The sequence below is a fragment of the Gossypium arboreum genome, chromosome 13 (genome assembly GCF_025698485.1).
Source record: "Gossypium arboreum isolate Shixiya-1 chromosome 13, ASM2569848v2, whole genome shotgun sequence".
NCBI classification, from domain to species: Eukaryota; Viridiplantae; Streptophyta; class Magnoliopsida; order Malvales; family Malvaceae; genus Gossypium; species Gossypium arboreum.
In genome coordinates this window covers 8,274,648-8,296,635 of record NC_069082.1, presented here as the reverse complement: position 1 = coordinate 8,296,635, position 21,988 = coordinate 8,274,648, and the positions used below count along the sequence as shown (strand labels likewise).

At 31.2% G+C, this 21,988-nt stretch overlaps 3 protein-coding genes and 1 long non-coding RNA gene across 4 annotated transcripts; all 4 read left to right on the top strand.

Moving 5' to 3' along the window:
• Positions 1 to 2,900: 2,900 nt before the first annotated feature.
• Positions 2,901 to 3,307, top strand: LOC128286727 (uncharacterized). Its single transcript, XR_008277367.1, has 2 exons — positions 2,901 to 3,184; positions 3,269 to 3,307. It is a non-coding gene; the product is annotated as an uncharacterized LOC128286727 (long non-coding RNA).
• A 3,599-nt stretch (positions 3,308 to 6,906) lies between these two features.
• Positions 6,907 to 9,095, top strand: LOC108463979 (cytochrome P450 CYP749A22-like). The gene is made up of 5 exons (XM_017764018.2): positions 6,907 to 7,394; positions 7,475 to 7,698; positions 7,768 to 8,000; positions 8,082 to 8,460; positions 8,543 to 9,095. Exons 1-5 carry the CDS (start codon positions 7,112 to 7,114, stop codon positions 8,981 to 8,983), a joined length of 1,560 nt encoding a protein of 519 aa, XP_017619507.1. The 5' UTR covers positions 6,907 to 7,111; the 3' UTR covers positions 8,984 to 9,095.
• A 4,253-nt stretch (positions 9,096 to 13,348) lies between these two features.
• Positions 13,349 to 14,216, top strand: LOC108462240 (uncharacterized). The gene is made up of 2 exons (XM_017762214.2): positions 13,349 to 13,723; positions 13,827 to 14,216. Exons 1-2 carry the CDS (start codon positions 13,417 to 13,419, stop codon positions 14,084 to 14,086), a joined length of 567 nt encoding a protein of 188 aa, XP_017617703.1. The 5' UTR covers positions 13,349 to 13,416; the 3' UTR covers positions 14,087 to 14,216.
• Positions 14,217 to 16,623: 2,407 nt separating this feature from the next.
• LOC108462239 (uncharacterized) lies at positions 16,624 to 17,588 on the top strand. The gene is made up of 2 exons (XM_017762213.2): positions 16,624 to 16,990; positions 17,094 to 17,588. Exons 1-2 carry the CDS (start codon positions 16,690 to 16,692, stop codon positions 17,351 to 17,353), a joined length of 561 nt encoding a protein of 186 aa, XP_017617702.1. The 5' UTR covers positions 16,624 to 16,689; the 3' UTR covers positions 17,354 to 17,588.
• Positions 17,589 to 21,988: the final 4,400 nt, after the last annotated feature.

The following is a 21,988-nucleotide window of genomic DNA, read 5'->3' as shown; positions in this document are numbered from 1 at the left end:
ATAGCCAATTTTGGCCCATGTTTATAAAACAAAATAAACCAAAAATGGGTGAAAATCCAAATGTTTATTAATAGTCCCTTTATACATTAAAATGGCCCAAATCAAACAATAGCCCAAAACCCAAATCTAACCTACCCTAGCCCAACTACACAAAACAATTTAGCAACCCTAGCCCTTCCGCTTCACCTCCTCACGAGCCAACCACTAGCCTCTCATGTGCCTGGCACCTCTCTGATACCTGCAAAAAAATTGAATCCAATGAAAGAGGGCAGCAAAAGAAACAAGCAGAAATGACAAAGAGAATAAAAGTAGAGGGTCGTTTAATCAACTTTAAAAAGCCAAGATACACCTTTGTAAATTTTTTACGCATACCATTAATAAAAAAAACAGAACAGAAGTTTCGAAAGGTGGATTTTTTTTACTATCTATTTTCGTTTTTTGCTTCTTTTATTTTTATTTTTTTTATTTCATAACTAAAATCTTTCAAAATAAAAAAAGGAAGAAATAAACTTACTTGAGTAGCCTCACGTCCTCCGTCGTCGTGGGTGTTTCACCGGCGCCGAGGGCCTCACAACCTTTTAAGGTTTGGCTAAAAGGACCAAAAGTCCTCTTTTATTCTTTTTTTGTCGCAAATAAGGGGCTAAACCTCTAGATCAGGTCAAAACGAGGCTAAAGGGACCGTTTTGCGTCTCCCCGACCACCGTCTACTGTGGAGGAACGGCGGTCCGACGATGATGGGTATATTACCCTAGCCAAATGGGGAAATTAGAAGAGGGAGAGAGAGCAAGAAAGGCTCTCTACCTTTTTTTGAAGAAAATGAAGCTGAAATGGAAAGAAAAATAAAAAAAATTGACTTTAATAGCCATGCAAAACGCTGCCATTTTGCACACACCCCCCATGCCTCAAAACGACGTCGTTTAGGGGGGAACTCGCTACCCGGCCGGATTGGAAGGGGGACCCGCGTGTTTTGTGGCCCAAATGGGCTATTTGCGGTTATGGTCCCTCCTTCTTTCCTGCACCAATAGATTAAGTCCCATTTTGTTTTTTTTTTCCTTTTTTAATCTCGCCTTATTATTTCATTTTATTTTCGATTCGATCCCTCACCTGGATGGTTGAAACGCAGCGCATTGGACTTGGGATATTATCCCATTTCGTCCTTACAACTTCGGGCGCGTTTTGATTTAGTCGTTGGCAGCTTTCTGTCATTTATAATTTATACCTTTTCTTTTACTTCGATTTTAATTTAATCATTTCCCCCTTTTATTTCAAACTGTTTTATTATATTTTATTATATGTCCTATTTACAATTTATTTAGATACTATATTTTATTTAGCTTCAAATTTTATATGATACTTGTAAATGTGTCATTTGTTTTTTTTTAAAAACTGTTTTATTGTTGTTTATTCAAGTTTTACATAACAATCTTTTTAAGTATACACGTATGTTATTTACTTTATTTTTACTTTTATAGACTGTTTATTTCTTTTACATTTCTTTATTTTGTATGTCTTTCACATGATATTTTTAATTTGTTCTTATTGATCAATTATGAATACTTTATACCATTTTATCTTATGTTAAAATATTATTCATAAACATTATTATAAATTGTTATATTTTTACTTTATAGTACTAATTTCTATTTTAAAATCGTTTCATGTATTATTTATTTAAAGCTATTTAGTACTTTAAATTGTTTTACATGCCTTTCAAAATTCTATTTATTTATTTTAAACATTCTATTTATTATTCATTATATGTTTTTTTACCCATTTTGTACTTTTATGTACATATATGTGCATTATTTGTTCTAAAATTTATATTTATATATATATATATATATCATCCTTTTTAAAATTGTTTTATGCATCATTGATTTTAGAAAAAATTCATTTTTTACTTTATTTATTTCTAAACTTATTTATTATCATTTTAAATAGCTTTTACGTTTTATTTATTTTGATTAGCTTTATACTGTTTTTTATTTTAATTTGTTATCTATGTTTTTATTATTCCTCGATTGCTAATGTTAGTATGTAAATAATGTATGTTGAATCATTATTGTCATTGTATCTACCATAATATGTTCACTTGTATTTTCACATTATCGTCGTACATTTGCGTGATGCTATTCATGTATTATCGTTCATATTCATTATTATATTGTATTTCATATCATTGCTTCATGAATTAAACCCCAATACATTTATCCAATAAATCGCTTTATTTTAACCTAAACAAATAACATACGTCGTTCAAATGTCGTATTCGCTACTATTTAAAAACAAAATTTCAAAATAAGGCAATGTTTTGCGTTTTGGAATATCGAAGAATTGTGCCCTAACTTACGGGGTTTCGGTTCTCTCGTTAATCCTAAATAGCTAAATATCCTTTTAAGTTTTAAAATACATGGAATTCAAATTTAAATTTAAATTAAAGACGACCTTGCGCTCGGGAATTCATGTATTGTGTTCTAACTTACGGGATGTGATACTCCGATATCTCTAGATAAGGAAACCTTCAACAATCGTTTTGAGCTAATTCAAGAATTTTAAAATCTATGTTAATAAAAAGGATCATATTTCAAACTCATTCTCGATTTTCAATTTTCGACATTAAGACACTAACTAATTAATTCGGTACCAATTTTTGGGCGTGTCGAGGGTGCTAATTCTTCCTCGCACGTAACCGACTCCTGAACTTGTTCTCTTGAATTTCGTAGACCAAAATGTCGTTTTAATAAACTAAAATTGTTTTATTAAAACAAAGGTGATCCGATCACACTAAATAAAGATCGGTGGCGACTCACGTTTTAATTTTCGTTTTCAAACAAACTAAGTGCCCGTTTTCAAAAAAATGGTTTCCACAATATGCAAAATCTGATCGGTGAAGTTAAGAAAATGGAGACCATGGGAAATCTTCTAATCCTTTTTACAGCTTCTTTATGCCTCTTCCTTTTCGTTGCTTGACTCAATGTTTTCTACAAGTATTGGTGGATACCTCATCGGGTACAGTTCATCATGAATTCACAAGGAATCAGAGGACCTCCTTATGAATTTATCCACGGAAACAACAAAGAAGCTGCCCAAATGCTCATGGAAGCATCTACCAAACCTATGGCCTTGACACACGATATATTTCCCAGAGTCATGCCTCATGTTTACTCCTGGATCAACAAATACGGTGAGAATATGTTTTTTTTTCTTTTTTGGGTTGTATTTTCTGATTAACCTCCACTTTCCATGAAGAGAAATCATTTTCTTTCAGTGAAGACTTATCTTAGTTGGAATGGAATTCGAGCTCAACTGCTAATTACAGACCCAGAACTGGTCAAAGAGGTCCTTAAAAACAGTGACAGAATATGATTCCAGCAGTAGTTGCTAGCGTTGAAACCATGCTTGAGAAATGGAAAAGTAAGGAGGGCAAAGAGATGGAAGTTTTCTAAGAGTTCAGATTATTGACTTCAGAAGTGATATCCAGAACCGCCTTTGGTAGCAGTTACTTGGAAGGGGAGAAGATTTTTGACATGTTGTGATGTTGATGAAGTTGACAATAATTTCATGCAGAAATATTTATAAAGCAAAGATTCCCATATCAGGTAACTTCATCAAATCTTTACTTTGTTAATCAACATACTGCAGCTGCCAATGGGTTGATTTAATCTGGTTGTCCTTTTCAGCAAGTTTTGGAAATCTGCTGATGAAATTGAATCAGATAAAATTGCCAAAATGATACGTGATTCTGTGATGAAGATTGTTAAAAAAAGGGATGACAAAGTAGTGACCGGAGAAGCTGATAACTTCGGTCGTGATTTTCTGGGATTACTTGTAAATGTTTATCATGAGGCGGACGAGAAAAATAGGCTTTCGATACAAGATTTGGTAGATGAGTGTAAAACTTTCTATTTTTCTGGGCAAGAAACAGTCAATTCCTTGCTTGCATGGGCAACCGTGCTTTTAGCAATACACTCCGATTGGCAAGATAAAGCAAGAGCAGAGGTGATTGAGGTCTTTGATACTCAAAACTCAGATTCTGAAGGGATCGCCAAATTAAATACGGTAAGCAAACTATACAAATTCGAAGCTTGAAAACTAACAGTGATCATTTATATTGCCTTTTGGATTTCTTTTTCTCCAAAAGATTACCATGATTATCAATGTAACTTTACGGCTCTATTATCCTATAAGTGGCGTGATAAGAAAAGTAGGAAGAGAAGTCTAATTAGGAACACTTGTCCTGCCTACTCATTCAGAGGTCGACATGCGAATCATAGCACTTCACCATGATCCTGACTTATGGGAGATGATGTTGATCTTTTCAAACCAGAGAGGTTTGATAAAGGGATAGCCGAAGCTACTAAGTACAATGCAGCTGCATTTATGCCCTTTGGATTGGGACCTCGATCTTGCGTAGGCATGAGCTTTACAATCATTCAAGCGAAAACTGCACTTTCCATGATTCTGCAACGCTACACTATCAATCTCTCCCCTAGCTACGTTCATGCACCTTTACAACGACTTACACTCAGGCCACAACATGGGATTCAGTTGTTGTTTCATTCACTACATTATGATACTTAAAATTCTAGGCCGTTGGTCTCCAATATAGTAATATATAATAAAATGTGGATGATACAGTATTTTGCAACCATATGATGATATATGGTTTGGGGATTTCATGTTTTGGTAACAAGATTATATGCTTTTTTTTTTTTTTTTGATATTGTTAAAGGTTAAAAAGGTATTACAGCAAACATCGCCACCACAGGAATCAACAACAAAATAGTCCACCAAAGAGAAATCAATTCAAACTACCCCAAAAAGCTGGAATGGCAGCAGCAAATCCAGTCAGCTCCCTGAACATCATACAGCAACAAGAACATCACAACCCAATCATATACATGCCATGAAGACATTGGACTCCACGTTTTGCTAATGTATCAGCAAAGCAGTTAGATTCTCTTTACACATTCACATAGGAGACATTATGGGATCTCATCACACAGCTTGGAATATGACCCATCCAGCATTTGAGAAACAGTGAAGATGCCAAGTCCAGGAGCTCCAAACAATGCCTCAGGTGGTCGATCCTATTATTAGGTGTCTTTCTTCCATTACTACTGCAGTAGTGAAGTTTTTATTCCACTTGGTTCCCTTCTTCCAGAGTTTCTGCTTGAAACACTCAGTCCTAGAGCCGGCCATTACATTGCTTGTTTAGCTTTCATCGAAGGCTCGAAGCTCATTAGACCAGAAACACTGTTCCTTTGCCTGTGTATCTTTGACATATTCTCTCAAGGAAGAGCTACTTATAACAAGGCTCCATCTTTTTGAGTTGCAGGGCAAAAGTCCGTTCTCCATGAAAAACTACCCATTTCCACTAAAGCACACCACCTTTCGCCATCCCATCCGCAAAAAAACCTGAAATGATAGACCAGAAACTCCCTCAAGACAGCATAGCGAAGCCACTTTCTCGCTAATCCCCTCCACTCAAGCAAAGCCATTTCATATTTCAAAATCTACAATTGCCATACAAAATCTACAAATTAAAATGCAAAAGTAATACAGAAAAATACACAGCCAAAGCTCCAAAATGCAAGAAAGTCCATTTAAAATACGAGCGAAATTTGGATTCCACCTTTTAAGTCTTCAGCCTGGCACGATTCATTTTTAATTTTGTAATATAATATATTACAAAATATGAATTGTCAACCTTAAAATTTATTGCTAAATGTTGTATTACCTTTACTACAATTTTATTGTAACCAAAAAAAAATCGTTGCGAGGTATATACTGCAACAACTTTTTTCGTTTTAAAATATAAAATTTTAATGTTGTATACCTCGTTTGTATAAAATATGTACGACTTTGTAAATTAAATAATGGTTTTAATTATATATATTCCAACAACTTTTTCATTTTAAAATATATTTTTTAACGATATAATTTATTTATCTAAAAATATTTTAATTATAATAAAATTTGTTACAATATTTTTAACATAGCGATAATAGTTACAAATACTATTACGTAACAATAATATATTAGTTGCAAAATAAAATTTGCAACAATGTAAAATTAAAATGCAAAGGTTTTTTACGTAACAATAATAATATTTATTACCAAATATTATTTTGTAAGGATATTTTATTTAGTTGTGTATTTCATTGCTAAAAAATATTTTAACAACCATTAAACGTGGTTGTCAAATCATTTACATAACAATTATACTATTGGTTGCTAAATATTATTCTGCAATGATGTTTTAATTGGCTATGTATTATATTGCGCAACAACTATAAAAATTTATTTTAACAACCATAAAACGTGGTTGCCAAATACTTTACGTAACAACAACAATAATAATATGGTTTTTTATGCTTTTACATAACAATTTTTTACTTAGTTGTGAAATATTAATTTACAATGACATAATATTTGGATACGTCTTATATTACACGACATTTAATCATTGTGCAAAATTAATTTTAACAACCATAATATTTTGTTGCAAAAATTTTATACGTAATCATATTATTATGTTCGTTGAAATTTATTTTGCACCAAAATATTATCTAATTGATAATAAAAAGAAGTAATTAAAAATATTAAGGAAACTAATTATTTGTTTAAAAATAATATTACCAAAATTTTAAGCTTGTTTAGAGCCCAGGCTAAAAAATAAGCTTAATTTTTCTCTCATACTTAGCTCGAATAAAAATGCTAAACCCAATTTGATTCGCTCCTATTATAAAAAGAAGATAAAATTCTAAAAAAAAAAAGTTATTAACACCACTTGAACCAAAACATATCTCGTCAGTCGTCAAGAGAAAAGGTTATTTTAATTTTTGTTTATAGAAAACCATCCTGTTCATTGAGGGCCCTAGTAGCAGGTATTGAATAATAACTAGAATTCAAATCCTGCAGGCTTCCCATTTCTCTGTGTAGAAATGGCTGTAATTTTCAAAGAAAAATATACTAAATAAATGGGACAAAATGACATGAACCTTGAAGAGGGACAAGTGTAGTCTCATGATACGAAAAGTGTTGACTGTCACCTTGCAAAACCCAGATTACCGTCACACTGCAAAATCTGATCGGTGAAGATAAGAAAATGGAGACCATGGGAAATCTTCTAATCCTTTTTACAGCTTCTTTATGCCTGTACCTTTTCATAGCTTTGCTCAATGTTTTCTACAAGTATTGGTGGATTCCTCATCGGGTACAGCGCATCTTGAATTCACAAGGAACCAGAGGACCTCCTTATGAATTTATCCACGGAAACAACAAAGAAGCTGCCCAAATGCTCATGGAAGCATCTACCAAACCTATGGCGTTGACACACGATATATTTCCCAGAGTCATGCCTCATGTTTACTCCTGGATCAACAAATATGGTGAGAATATGTTTTTTTTTTTGGGGTAGTATTTTTTGATTAACCTCCACTTTCCATGAAGAGAAATCATTTTCTTTCAGGGAAGACTTATCTTAGTTGGAATGGAATTCGAGCACAACTGCTAATTACAGACCCAGAACGGGTCAAAGAGGTCCTTAAAAACAGTGAAAAGGCTTTTCCAAAGCCAAAGCGCTCATATTTCATCGACAAGCTAATAGGCGACGGGCTTGCTTCAACCGAAAGTGAGAAATGGGCAAGGCAAAGGAAACTGGCCAATTATGCCTTTCATGGGGAGAGCTTAAAAGTAAATCATCTGTACCTTCTAATCTAATTATTGTAGTGGGATATTTACAAACTTGATAATTTTTTGCAGAATATGATTCCAGCAGTAGTTGCTAGCGTTGAAACCATGCTTGAGAAATGGAAAAGTAAGGAGGGCAAAGAGATAGAGGTGTTCCAAGAGTTCAGATTATTGACTTCAGAAGTGATATCCAGAACCGCCTTTGGTAGCAGTTACTTGGAAGGTGAGAAGATTTTTGACATGTTGATGAAGTTGTCAGTAATTACAGGCAGAAATATTTTTAAAGCAAAGATTCCCATCATCAGGTAACTTCATCAAATCTTTACTTTGTTAATCAACATACTGCAGCTGCCAATGCGTTGATTTAATCTGGTTGTCCTTTTCAGCAAGTTTTGGAAATCTGCTGATGAAATTGAATCAGAAAGAATTGCCAAAATGATACATGATTCTGTGATGAGCATTGTTAAAAAAAGGGAAGAGAGGGTAGTGACCGGAGAAGCTGATAATTTCGGCTGTGATTTTCTAGGATTACTTGTAAATGCTTATCATGAGGCGGACGAGAAAAACAGACTTTCGATACAAGATTTGGTAGATGAGTGTAAAACTTTTTATTTTGGTGGGCAAGAAACAGTCAATTCCTTGCTTGCATGGGCAACCCTGCTTTTAGCAATACACACCGATTGGCAAGACAGAGCAAGAGCAGAGGTGATTGAGGTCTTTGGTAATCAAAACCCAAATTTTGAAGGGATGGCCAAATTAAAAACGGTAAGCAAACTATACAAATTCAGAAGCTTGAAACTAACAGTGATCATTTATATTGCCTTTTGGATTTCTTTTTCTCCAACAGATTACCATGATTATCAATGAAACTTTACGGCTCTATCCTCCTGTAAATGGCGTGATAAGAAAAGTAGGAAAAGAAGTCCGATTAGGAAAACTTGTCCTGCCTACTCATTTAGAGGTCGACATGCGAATCATAGCACTTCACCATGACCCTGACTTATGGGAAGATGATGTTAATCTTTTCAAACCAGAGAGGTTTGCTGAAGGGATAGCGAAAGCTACTAAGTACAATGCAGCTGCATTTATGCCTTTTGGATTGGGACCTCGATCTTGCGTTGGCATGAGCTTTGCAATCACTGAAGCAAAAATTGCACTTTCCATGATTCTGCAATGCTACACTGTCATCGTCTCCCCTACCTATGTTCACGCACCTGCACAACGTCTTACACTCAAGCCACAACATGGGATTCAGTTGTTGTTTCATTCACTAAATTATGATATTTAAAATTCTAGGTTGTTGGTCTCCAATATAGTAATATATAATAAAATGCGGATGATACTGTATTTTGCAACCATATGATGATATATGGTTTGGGGATTTCATGTTTTGGTAACAAGATTATATGCTTCTTTTTTTTTTTTTTATATTGTTAAAGGTTAAGAAGGTATTACAGCAAACATCGCCACCATAGGAGCAGGCTCTACAGTCCTGTGAATAACATAATCAACAACAAAATAGTCCACCAAAGAGAAATCAATTCAAACTACCCTAAAAAGTGGAACAATGACAGACAAATCCAAATCGACTCCACGAACATCATACAGCAACACAGCAACAAGAACATCACAACCCAGTCATATACACGCCATGAAGACATTGGACTCCACATTTTGCTTAAGTATCTGCGAAGCAGTTAGATTCTATACGCATTCACATAGGAGACATTATGGGACCTCATCACACAGCTAGGAATAAGACCCATCCAGCATTTGAAAAACAGTGAAGATGTCAAGTCCAGGAGCTCCAAACAACGCCTCAGCCGGTGGATCCTATAATTATGTGTCTTTCTTCCATTACTACTGCAGTAGTGAAGTTTTTATTCCACTTGGTTCCCTTCTTCCAGAGTTTCTGCTTCAAACACTCGCTCCCTCGTGCCGGCCATTACATTGTTTGTTTTCATTTTAAATTTTATAATATAACATATTCAAAAATATGAATTGTCAACATTAAAATTTATTGTTAAACGTTGTATTACCATTGCTAAAATTTTATTGTAACAAAAAAAAAAAATCATTGCGAAGTCATCGTGTATACCTTCTTTGTATAAAATATGTAGAACGATTTTACAAATTGAAAAGTCGTTTTAATATATATTGCAACAATTTTTTTGTTTTAATATATAATTTTTTTGTAACGATGTAATATTTTAATCTAAAAGTGTTTTAGTTATAATAAAATTTGTTACAATATTTTTAACACAATGATAATAGTACGTAACAATAATATATTAGTTGTAAAATAAAATTTGTAACAATGTAAAATTAAATTGCTAAGTTTTTTACATATTGATTACCAAATATTATTTTGTAAGGATATTTTATTTGGTAATGATTATATTTCATTGCCAAAAAATATTTTAACAACCATTAAACGAGGTTGTCAAATCATTTACGTAACCATAATACTATTGGTTGCTAAATATTATTCTGCAATGATGTTTTAATTTGTTGTGTACTAATTACGCAACAACTATAAAATTTATTTAAACAACTATAAAATGTAGTTGTCAAATACTTTACGCAACAACAATAACAATAATATAGTTGTTAATGCATTTACATAACAATTTTTACTTAGTTGTGAAATATTAATTTACAATGACATAATATTTGGTTACGTCTTATATTACACGATATTTAAATATTATGCAAAGTTAATTTTAACAACCATAAATAATAATATTTTGTGGCAAAATTTTTATATGTAACCATATTATTATGTTCGTTAAAATTGATTTTGCACCAAAATATTATCTAATTGATAATAAAAGAAATATTACAAATATTAAAGAAACTAGTTATTTGTTTAAAACAATATTACCAAAATTTTAAGTTCGTTTGTTAGAGTCCGGCCTGAAAAATGGGCTTAAATTTTTTCCCAAACCCAACTTAGATAAAAATGCTAAACCTAGTCTGACCTCCTCATATTAATTTTTTTATATAATTTTTAAAAATATATATAATACATAAAAATACTAAAAATATTAAAATAAATGTTTCTCAACAAATTGAAAATAAATTAAAAAACAATATGTATACTTAAATAATACTAAAATAGGTGCAACTTAACAAGTAAATGTCTTTAAAATAGTAACAAAATTAATAATAAAACAACAGTTATACAATACTCAAATAATAACAACATAATAGTGAAATGATAGCAAAATAGTGAGGAAAAAAAAAAGAAGAAAAAGCATCAAAACAGGAAAAAAAATAACAGTTTTTTTTCCTTTTTGAATATTCAGGTGGGGCCGGGCTCAAGCAAAAAAAACTTTAGCTGAGGCTCGGCCCTTTTTCTAAATGGGGCTTATTTTTTTGCCTAAACACATTTTTCAAGTTTAATTTTTACCTAAACCCTTTCACTTTTTAGATGAGTCATCCGACCTGACCCATAGACAGGTCTAATTTAATTGCAATTAAATTAAAATAAAAATCTAACAAAATTAAATAGATATATATAATAATCTAATAAAAATAATTTTGAAACTAAAATTGAAATAACCCATAAAATTTAAAGTCTAAAATTAAAATTTTATATGTACTGTATGGTAATAAATACATAATTAAAGTTTAGATATATTCTCCTTTTCACTTTTAACAATCTTTTCAGGTGAATTGTAGTGGAGAAGGTAAAACACATTTCAAGAAAAAAAAAATCACATTACTTTTCCATTAATTTTAAATCCATTCGGGTGATTAATCAAAATCTTTTTAAAAAATTCTCTATCAACCACAACTCGTCTTCTCAAAAGAGGGTTAGAAAAATTCAATTTAATTTGAAAATTTTAATAAAATATTCAAATTTTAAATTAAACAGTTCGAGTTATTCGTGTTAATCGAGTTATTCGGATTAACTCGAATAAAAAATTAAAATTTTCGATTTAACTCGAATATGAATTATACAATTCGAGCTATCTAAAAATCTAAATAAAAAAAGATAAAACTACGTTGTTTTGATAAATATTCAGATTTTCTAAAGTTGAAACCAAAACCATTTAAGTTAAAAAACAAAACAATTATATTGCTTATATAGTTATATAATCTTGTATTTCGTCTACTAGTTAAATAATCGATCCATATAAACACAATATTGAGTATAAATAATAGGATTTGTTAACTCAAATCAACTTGACTCGAAATTTTTTGACTCGATTCAATTCGAAAAATTTTCAAATTGAGTTCAGTTGCTAAAATAGGATTCGTCAGCTCAACTAACTCGAATTTTTTTACTCGACCGAATATTCACCCCTATATCTAAACTATAACAGTTAATGGAAACTCGTTAAGTCATAAAAGAATTCAAGTAAATGTTTTAAACTTGAGTTTTATTAATACAAAAATGATTTTAAAAGCTATTTTAAATTATAAAATTTATTTAGTATAAATTAAAATTGAATACAAAATATAATTAGATTGTTTGGTAAAATATAATTTTAAAAAATTTAAAAATAGAGTACTTGAAGGGTTTAAAAAGATAAAATAAAAATAATTGAAACAAATTCTACATTAAGATATAAAGTGGGGTATATGAATCATCAAACTTGCTTAAAAAATAAATTATTAGAAATATTAATTTTCAGTTGATTTAATTTTTTAATTGGTTATCAAACAAGCCCTGGTTAATGTTCAAGTGTCATTTATGTCAAAAAGTTTAAGTAATAGCAACATAAACATTTATTTTATAAGCCCTCAATATTTTCAAAAAAAATTCAATTAAACTCTTGAATGTTAAAATTTCAATCAATTAAGTTCTTTGATAGTTAAAGTTAACAGTCAATTGTTATAGTTAAAATTTCAATCAATTAAGGCATGGTATAGCGTTTGTTTATCTCATCCTTTAATCATGTGGTTAAGGGTTCAGTCCCTACTCATGGGAATAGAGTACATTTCATGATCAATCATTTACCTATTTGGAGAGCACTCATGGTGAGGAGATTAACCACTGTTGTTGTTGATGGATTCTCTGATTATGACAAATAAAAAATAACATCTGCCTTTAAAAAAAATTAACAACTGCAATTTTTTTTTTGGATTATTTTTGCCACATCCCATGCTAAGATCCCATGTTAAGATTGTGCCACGTGGTGAAAAATTATTTTAATTTTTATTAAAAATCATATAAAAATTATACAAGAATTACAAAAATACATAAAATTAGAAAAAATATATAAAAAAATATCTATTGTGAAAACATAAAATTATAGAAATATAATTGCTCCCCCAAATTCCATGTTTCCTCTAACTCATCTAACTGGATTCTCCCTTAGAATCAACTTAATTCGATTGTGAAAATCTCCATCCGATATTCAGCAATTTGCACAAATGGTTGATAATTTTTTTTTTTAAAAAAGTGAAAAGAAAACCCAATTCTATGGAATTGGTTTATTTTCTATGCATGTGGATCACCAATTGAACAAGCATAGACGACAAGGTGGACTCGTGAAAAGAAAACAGTTGTTGTATCATTGTTGTTTCCATATTCTCGCCTACCCAAAGCAGAAATAAAGGGTGAATTTGGCATATTCGCACCATTTCTACCTCCTTTCTCCCTCTATATAAACCTCTTCCCACCCAAGCTGCCATTGCCAAAACCCATCAACTTCACCTCTATTCTTCTTACTTGAGACCTATATTTAGTCTTGAAATTTGACTGTGAAAATGGGTTTCACATTTGCATATCGACTTATCTTAGTCGTGGCAGTTGCTTCCGTGTTGGGAATAAGCCTGGCCAATAAAGACTGGGGCTCCCCTAATTCCAACTACACTGGTTGGGGTTGGGGTTGGGGTTGGGGCTGGGGCTCCTCGAAGTCTAACCACACTGGTCAAGGCTTTAATAACCATCCCTTGAATGAAACTCAAGGACCCAAAAAGATCATTGTTGGTGGATCAGAAAACTGGCATTTCGGCTTCAACTACTCCGAATGGGCATTCAACAATGCACCATTTTACTTCAACGATACTCTAGGTGAGTCCATAATATTACATTTTACAAACCAAAGAAATGGGAAGCTACCATGTTTTTATATTTATTTGTTGAAATAAATGATGTTTTGAATTGGTTTGCGTAGTGTTCAAGTACGATCCACCAAGCAACACCACATTCCCTCACAGCGTTTACTTGTTCTCTGACCGATGGAGCTACTTGAATTGCGACTTAAAGAGAGCGAAGATGGTGGCAAATGCAACCCAAGGCGGTGGCGAAGGATTCGAGTTTGTGCTGAAGAGGTGGACACCCTATTACTTTGCTTGCGGTGAACGTAATGGTTTCCATTGTAAGGTCGGAGGCATGAGGTTCATGGTAATGCCACTCTTTCGTTGGCATTACTAGAATACTTGGGAGATGATCACAAATTAAGGAATATCGACATCCAATATAACAAAGATATTTAGATTTTGATGACAAAATTAATGTGTAATGGTTTCTTAAAATGATGAATAAATTAACTTTCTTCTTATTATTATTATTTTATAACAATATCGTTACAGTTTTTTTTTTCTACACAATGTTTAGAATTATTTATAGTCTCTTTCCAAACTATAAATTGGAGCATAATAAACTTTAACACACTTAAACACACATCCTCCTGCATTAACAATAATATTCATACCAATTGAGCTAAAACTCAATCCACTTCAAAAGAAAAAAATACATCTTTAATTTCTCGACCTTTACTTAGTTAACTCGTTTAAAAGACATTAAATCTTCTTTAATTCTACACTGATCTGTAAGTTTGAACATCCATTTGCCATGTTAATGTTAAGTGATATATATATATATATATATATATACACGTGGCTTATAGGGATAGAAAGCCTTTAAGAAAGAAAATTTTATGCCCTTCAACTTAATTCACACTCAATGAAGTTGTTATCATTAATTCAAAAAATCAATTAAATCTCTTAATTGTTGGTTTTCATCTTTGATCTTATTGACGATTAAAATTAGCTAATTCGATAGCGGCGTTTACCTAATTCATATTTAATTTTCTATTTTTCTAATAAAAATTTATTAAAAATTATAAACACAGTATCAAATTTACCTTCAATGTTTATATTTTTATTAATTTAGTCCTTATTCTTGTTTAAACTAAATTTAATCATTAATCTTTTAAAAAGAGTCAAAACGCTTTTTTTAAAGAAGACGTTGACTAAAACATTAATTTTTAATGATAGTGTGACAACTCGCATTACATTTTGTATTTAATGTTGACATGGCATGATTTGTCTTCTATATTCGTCAATAAATAATTTAAAAATTATAAAAATATTAAATAAAACTCAAAATTTAAGAAATTATAAAAAATCATAAAAATAAAAAGAATAGCATGAAATACATTTGGATTGCCACTTAAGCTACTGTGTTTAAATTTTTAATATTTTAATTAGTATTTTCATTGTTTTTGTTAAAAATAATAACAACTCCATTCTTTTTGAAAAGTTGATTAACAGCTGTGAATCTAGCCCTGCCAGTCCTCCTAAAATGTAAATTTACTATTTAAAAATTTTAAACTAGTAAAGGTAAAATTACACTTTGATCCTTTAAAATTATAAAAATTTCAATTTAATCCTTTAAAAATTATAAAGATATAAACTATAAAAAATTAAAATTTCATCCGACCCCCTACAAAATTATTTTGACTTCGTCTCCTATTGATTAAATTCATTTTTCTTAAGTTAAGGGCTAAATTTAACTCAAAAAATTTAACTCGCAATTCGAGGAGGAGTCGCTATATAAGCTAAGGTGGAGGTGCAACAAAGGGTATTGGGTTCATACAATGCATTGGGTTTAAAAAATGTATTTTTCAAGTTTTTATAATTTTGTATGATTTTATATTTTTTTATAAAAAAAATTCTGGAGTTACCATTAGGTTGATTTTAATAATCAACAAGATTAATAACGGAAACCGATAAATGTAAGAGTTAGTAGTAAAAGTTGAATGTGTGCAAGGGGCTTAATTATATTTTTAATTATTTTTGGTTTAATGGCTTTTTAGAGGGATGAGTGGGAATTTCTATTTATTCAATCAAAGTAGAGTAGATGAACTAAACAAACATGGCGTAATGAAGTCCCAAAGCTTTAGAGAGTGCAAGATTAAGGTAGCCTACTTCAACTTGCTAAGATCATGGAACCTAAAAGTTACTATTCCTCCTGGCTTATACTTGAATGTTTTTGAATTGCCTTCTAACCATAGTTTGAAAATGAAAATGACAATCAACAGGTAAAGCTGTCATTATTACATCACATAAACGTATGACTAACTATGTCCTGTCAACCCCAGATCAAGGTATGGGACTTTTCACATTTTGTTATGGTAGTGGAGAAGATGTAACACAATCCAAGAACTAAAACTGAACTGAATGATCAAAAGCAATTTACAAAATTCCCCACCTACCCCCATTAGCCAACGGCGGCACCTCGGCTCACCCACCATCACAATCATATAATTTTTCACACTACTTTTAAACTTTAACTGTTAATGGAAATACAAGGAAATGGTAAACACATTTCAATGCTCTCTGACCAATAACTTTTAAAACCCAAGAAAAACCAACGCCAACCCATACAATTTCCAAACCCAAGCAAAATCAACATTTAAAATGGGTTTAGTTTCAGAATCTTTTAAGGCAGTTTGGAGTTTGGTATCAATATGAGAAAAAAAAAAGATATTTAAGTATCAATGTGGAAAACAGGTATAATTTGAAGGCTAAAATGCGAATAAAGCCAAATATTCACATATCATTGCTGTTTTCATTTTCTCGCCTACCCAAAGCGGAAAAAAAGGTCAATTTGGCAGATTTGCACCATTTTCCACATCCTTTCTCCCCTTTATATAAACCTCTTCCCCAACATGCCATTGCCAAAAACCATCAACTTCAGCTCCATTTCTTTTAGCTGAATCTTATATTGAGTCTTGAAATTTGACTGTGAAAATGGGTTTCACGTTTGCATATCGACTTATCTTAGTCGTGGCAGTTGCTTCCGTGTTGGGAATAAGCCTGGCCAATAAAGACTGGGGCTCCCCTAACTCCAACTATACTGGCTGGGGTTGGGGTTGGGGTTGGGGCTCCTCTAAGTCTAACCACACTGGTCAGGGCTTTAATAACCATCCCTTGAATGAAACTCAAGGATCCAAAAAGATCATTGTTGGTGGATCAGAAAACTGGCATTTTGGCTTCAACTACTCCAATTGGGCAGTCAACAATGCACCCTTTTACTTCAACGATACTCTAGGTGAGTCCTTAATATTACATTTTACAAACCAAAGAAATGGGAAGCTACCTAGTTTTTATATTTATTTGTTGAAATAAATTGTGTTTTGAATTGGTTTGCGTAGTGTTCAAGTACGATCCACCAAGCAATGCCACATTCCCTCACAGCGTTTACTTGTTTCCCGACCGATGGAGCTACTTGAATTGCGACTTAAAGAGAGCAAAGATGGTGGCAAACACAACCGAAGGCGGTGGCGATGGGTTCGAGTTTGTGCTGAAGAGGTGGACACCCTATTACTTTGCTTGTGGTGAACGTAATGGCTTCCATTGTAAGGTCGGCAGCATGAGGTTCATGGTGATGCCACTCTTTCGTTGGCATTACTAAACTCTTGGAGATTATCTCAGAGAAAGATCGACATTCAACATAACTCACATACATATACGGTTTTATTTCACTTTGTTGACAAAATTAATGTGTGATTCTTTCTTAATATGGTTGAGAAGCTACTAGTTTGGTTTATTTTATGTTGTAATGATGCAAAATAAGACATGTTATAATTGCATTTAAAAATTATATTGATAAATAAATTAACCTTTCTTAATTTGTTTCAAAGAAAGAAGTGTAATAAGTGTAATAAGTGAAGTCTCTTAAATTTTATACTCTACTCATTTAAAAGTAAATCCGTAATATTTAGAAATTTGTTTAATATCATATATTATTAGAGTTAATACATTAATAATCAAATATTTAAGTTTTTATAGGTGAATGAATCACAAATGAAGTGACAAAAGATTTGCATTCAAATAATCAATTAACACCAATCTCGAGTTCAATCTTGAACAACATTAACCCCTACAAAAAAAAAAAATTTGGATACCAATAAGAAGTTGATCACTCATTGACATACAGCAGCATAGCAAAAAGGGCGGGAGCGGCCTTGGCCCCCTTTGACTAGATGGATTATTTGTTATTTTAGTACTTTCTAAATGTAAATGGTTAAATTTATTTTTTTAACTTATTTTAAATAAAAGAAATGTAATTATGGCCCTTTCAAAGTTTAAAAAATATAATTTAAATCATTTTAGTGTAAATATTTTAACTTTGACCCCAATTTTTTGGTTTTATCTTTACTCCCATCACATAATTCCCCTGTTGATATGCTCATAGATAAAGACACGCGATAAGGATGAAGTTAAAAAATTTTTTTAGAGAAGTCGAAATTAAATTGTAATTTTTACGATAATAAAAATATAATTTTACTATTTTAATAGCCTATATCTTTATAATTTTTAAAGAATTAAATTAAATTTTTATTATTTTAAAAATTAAAATATAATTTTAACTTTACTCATTTAAAATTTATTTTTAAAAGTGAGGTAACCTGCCAACCCCTTCCATTAGCATATTATATACTCCTTCGCAAAGAACTTGATAGTGGCGAAGTCAGAGTGTTGAGTGTAGACAAAGGCCTTGTCTGTTTTGATTAAATGAAAAAAAAAAATCCTTTAAATCCTCACAAAATAGAAATCATTTAACTTAATCCTTTTAGCTCTTGAATGAAATAAAAGATTACAAAAGAGACGAGGCTACGGCTTATTGAGGAAAAAGAAAAAGACAATCAATCGAAATGTACAGCAAAGCTGTCATTGTTACATCACATAAACGTATAAGTAGGTGTGTCGTGTCAGCGTGAGATCAATGCATAGATATTCCCTTTGACTTTTCCCAATCAGTTTCAGGTCAACTGGTAAACTTGTAGTGGAGAAGATAAAAACACATTTCAAGAACCCAGAAAAACGAAACATTGCTTTCGTATTATTTTATATACAAACGAATTATGTTGATCCCTTCTGAGAGTGTTAATCGAAGGCATTTTAGAAAATTCTCCACCAACTCCCATTGGGAAGAAGAAGAGTGAATTGGGTAAAACGTGGTTTATTATTCAATGACCTGTGAATCGTGTTTTCCATATAGAGCCAACCAATGTAGAAAAAACAAGGGTCAACCGAATTTGGCAATTTAACATTTTGAGCTTACAATCTGTGTTTCATCAGTTACACAACTTGATCTAAGAAAAAACATGGGTTTTACAGGTTCTGCCACACTCGTGATAGTAATAATGGTAGGTGCAGGCTTGTGGGGAATGACAATGGCTAACAGGGGCTGGGGCTGGGGCTGGTGCCATTATCATCCCTTAAATCAAACCGAAGGACCCAAAACGATCAATGTTGGTGGGTCAAAAAATAGGCACTTCAACCCCAAAACGGTCCATTCTACTTCAATGATACTCTAGGTGAGAGTTTATTTAACATGGGTTTCTATCTTTCTTTCTTTCCTTTTTCACGACATTTGGTATTTGATTGCTAAGGGCAAATTCAATAAATTTTTTGAAGGCCTAAGATGAAATTAAAATATTTTAGAGTAGCCGGAGTTAGAAATATTTTATTTTAAAATTATTTAATTAAATTAATTAATTTTAGGAAGGATCAAAAATATAATTTTTTTATATAATTAAAGGGTCAATTGAACTAAAAAGGATATATACACTATACCCTTTAATCAAGAGGGCTACACCCCTACTGATGGTCACTTCAGACCTCAACTAAGTTTAAAGTCGAGTAAGATTGAATTACTCTAAAAAGGGCAAGCTCTTCTAGAACTATTATTTTCCGTCTATAATTCTCGAACTCATGAAATAACAAATGTCTTATTAAATGAGTGTCTTCCGATTTCTTAAAAAATGCTATGAATTTAGTTTGGTCTAATTATAGTTTAGTTTTCCTATTATATTGAAATTTAAAATTTAGTGTTTCTAATTTAATTTAGCATAATTTTGTTTCTCTACTTTTATTATATGATTAATAAGTTCAAATTGACATAATTGTTGCCATTAAAGTGAGAAGTTGATTCTTTTCTATTGTAATTTTCATACAATTAAGGTAACATAAAAATCCAGTCAATCATATTAACATAAATTTACATGTTAGTCGAATGTTTAAGAGTGTTTAAAAATCAATTATAAAAGTAGATAGATTAAATTATGTCAAATTAATTAAAATAGAGAGATTAAATCTTAAATTTCAACATAATAAAAGATAAAAATCATAGTTAGATGATTCAATTTTAAGCGATATGCTAACTCATAAAATGATGGTATGAAGTTTTTAAATATGATTCACCAAGCATCGCCACCTTTCCTCACAGCATTTACTTGCTACTAAACCTATGGAGTTTCCTAACTTGTGACTTGAGAAGAGCAAAGATGATTGTGAATACGACATAAGGTGACGGCAACTTTTGTTTCGTACTGAATAAGTGGTGGCTATATTACTTTGCTTGAGGTGAACATAATGATTTCCATTGCAAGGTTGGACGCAGGAGCGAATCTAAGGGGTTGGCAGGGGCCCGACCCCCCTTTAAATCCATTTTGGCTCTTTAAAATTTTAAAAATTTTAAATTAATAAAGGTACAATTACACTTTGTCCCCCCTAAAAATGATAAAATTTCGATTTAATCCTTTAAAAATTGTATTTTTACTATCATAAAAATTACAATTTGATTTCAGCCCCCTAAAAAAATTTTCTTACTTCGCTCCTGGTTGGACGTATGAAGTTTATGGTTATGCCATTTTTCCGATGATATCATTAATATCCATGGATATCGAGAACAAAGTATATGCATTGTTGTTTTAACAAGGGTTTTAGTGTACAAGATTATTGTAGTAACTTGAGTTTTGTTTTTTCTATATACTTTTCATTCAAGATTTACGAATTGAGATTTTAATAAGCCTAAACTTCACAAAGGAGGGAATAGTATATATTTTTCGTTGGGGTTTTTCCGGAAAAAAATCGTTGCATTTTTCTACAATTTTTTATGAAAAATATCCAATCCATCAGAATAGAAGTTAAAGAGGGTATTTATGCTCATTGTATCTTTTATATGAAAATTAGAGGCCAAGGGGCCGTTCCCTTGACTTGTACTAATGAGAATTTGACTTCCCGCAAAATTGAACAAAAAAGCTGTTGAATTTATCTATTTTTTATATGTACCAATTGAAATCTTTTGAAATGAATTGCAGAATAAAAGCTTTCTCGCTAGGAGGAAAATACTCAATCCAATAATTCTCTTTTTTCTATAATAAAACTAAATTGAAGTTTCTTCAAAATGGCCATCTAAATCAAAGCAAACATAAAAAAAACTGAACATGTTATGTTCTTTCTTATGATTTTCTTATTTGATTTTGTGTTGAATAATGTAATGTGATTTTAAAATTTTTGAGTGAATCTATGTATCTCAAATGCAAAACCTTTCAAGCTTATTTAAGATTTTTACTTAAAAAGAGTTCACAAATACAATAAAAATTATATATTTAATAAATTAAAATTAGAATCAAATATGGGCAAAACTATGTATATGGTGGGAGGAGCTTCACTCCCTCTCCAAATTTTTTCAAAAATAAAATTCTACTTAAAAATATTATTATTTTGTAAGTTTGTATGATGGGAGGATTTAGGTTCGAATTTTGAAGATGATATTCTTAAGAATGGCAGCCACAAACTCCGAACATGGACCGTAAAATGAACATAAAGTAAACAAAAAAATAATAATAATTAACTTCAAAGCTTTATTTTTGAGTTTAAGCACATTTATTTAACTAAGCATAATTTCAGTATTATTTTAAGTGATTAAACCATGATAAATAAATAATAAAAAGTAAAGTAAAAGGCAAAGCGCACATTTTTTTTTTTTTGAAAATAAGGTAAACAGCACATTGTTAAATAGCAAATTTTATAATAAAAAATTTTGCTTCAATTTTCTTCTTCAAGAATTTCTAACTTTGAACTAACCACTAGTCCATTATTGATTTTATTTCTCTTTTGTTTTTATGGTTTATGAATTTAGAGTTTATTCGTTTCTTAATATTTTATTTTTAATAATTTAAAATATGTTAACAACTAAATTACCTTTTAACATGTTTAAAGTAATCTCCCATTCCCATCCTAATATTTTATATAAAAG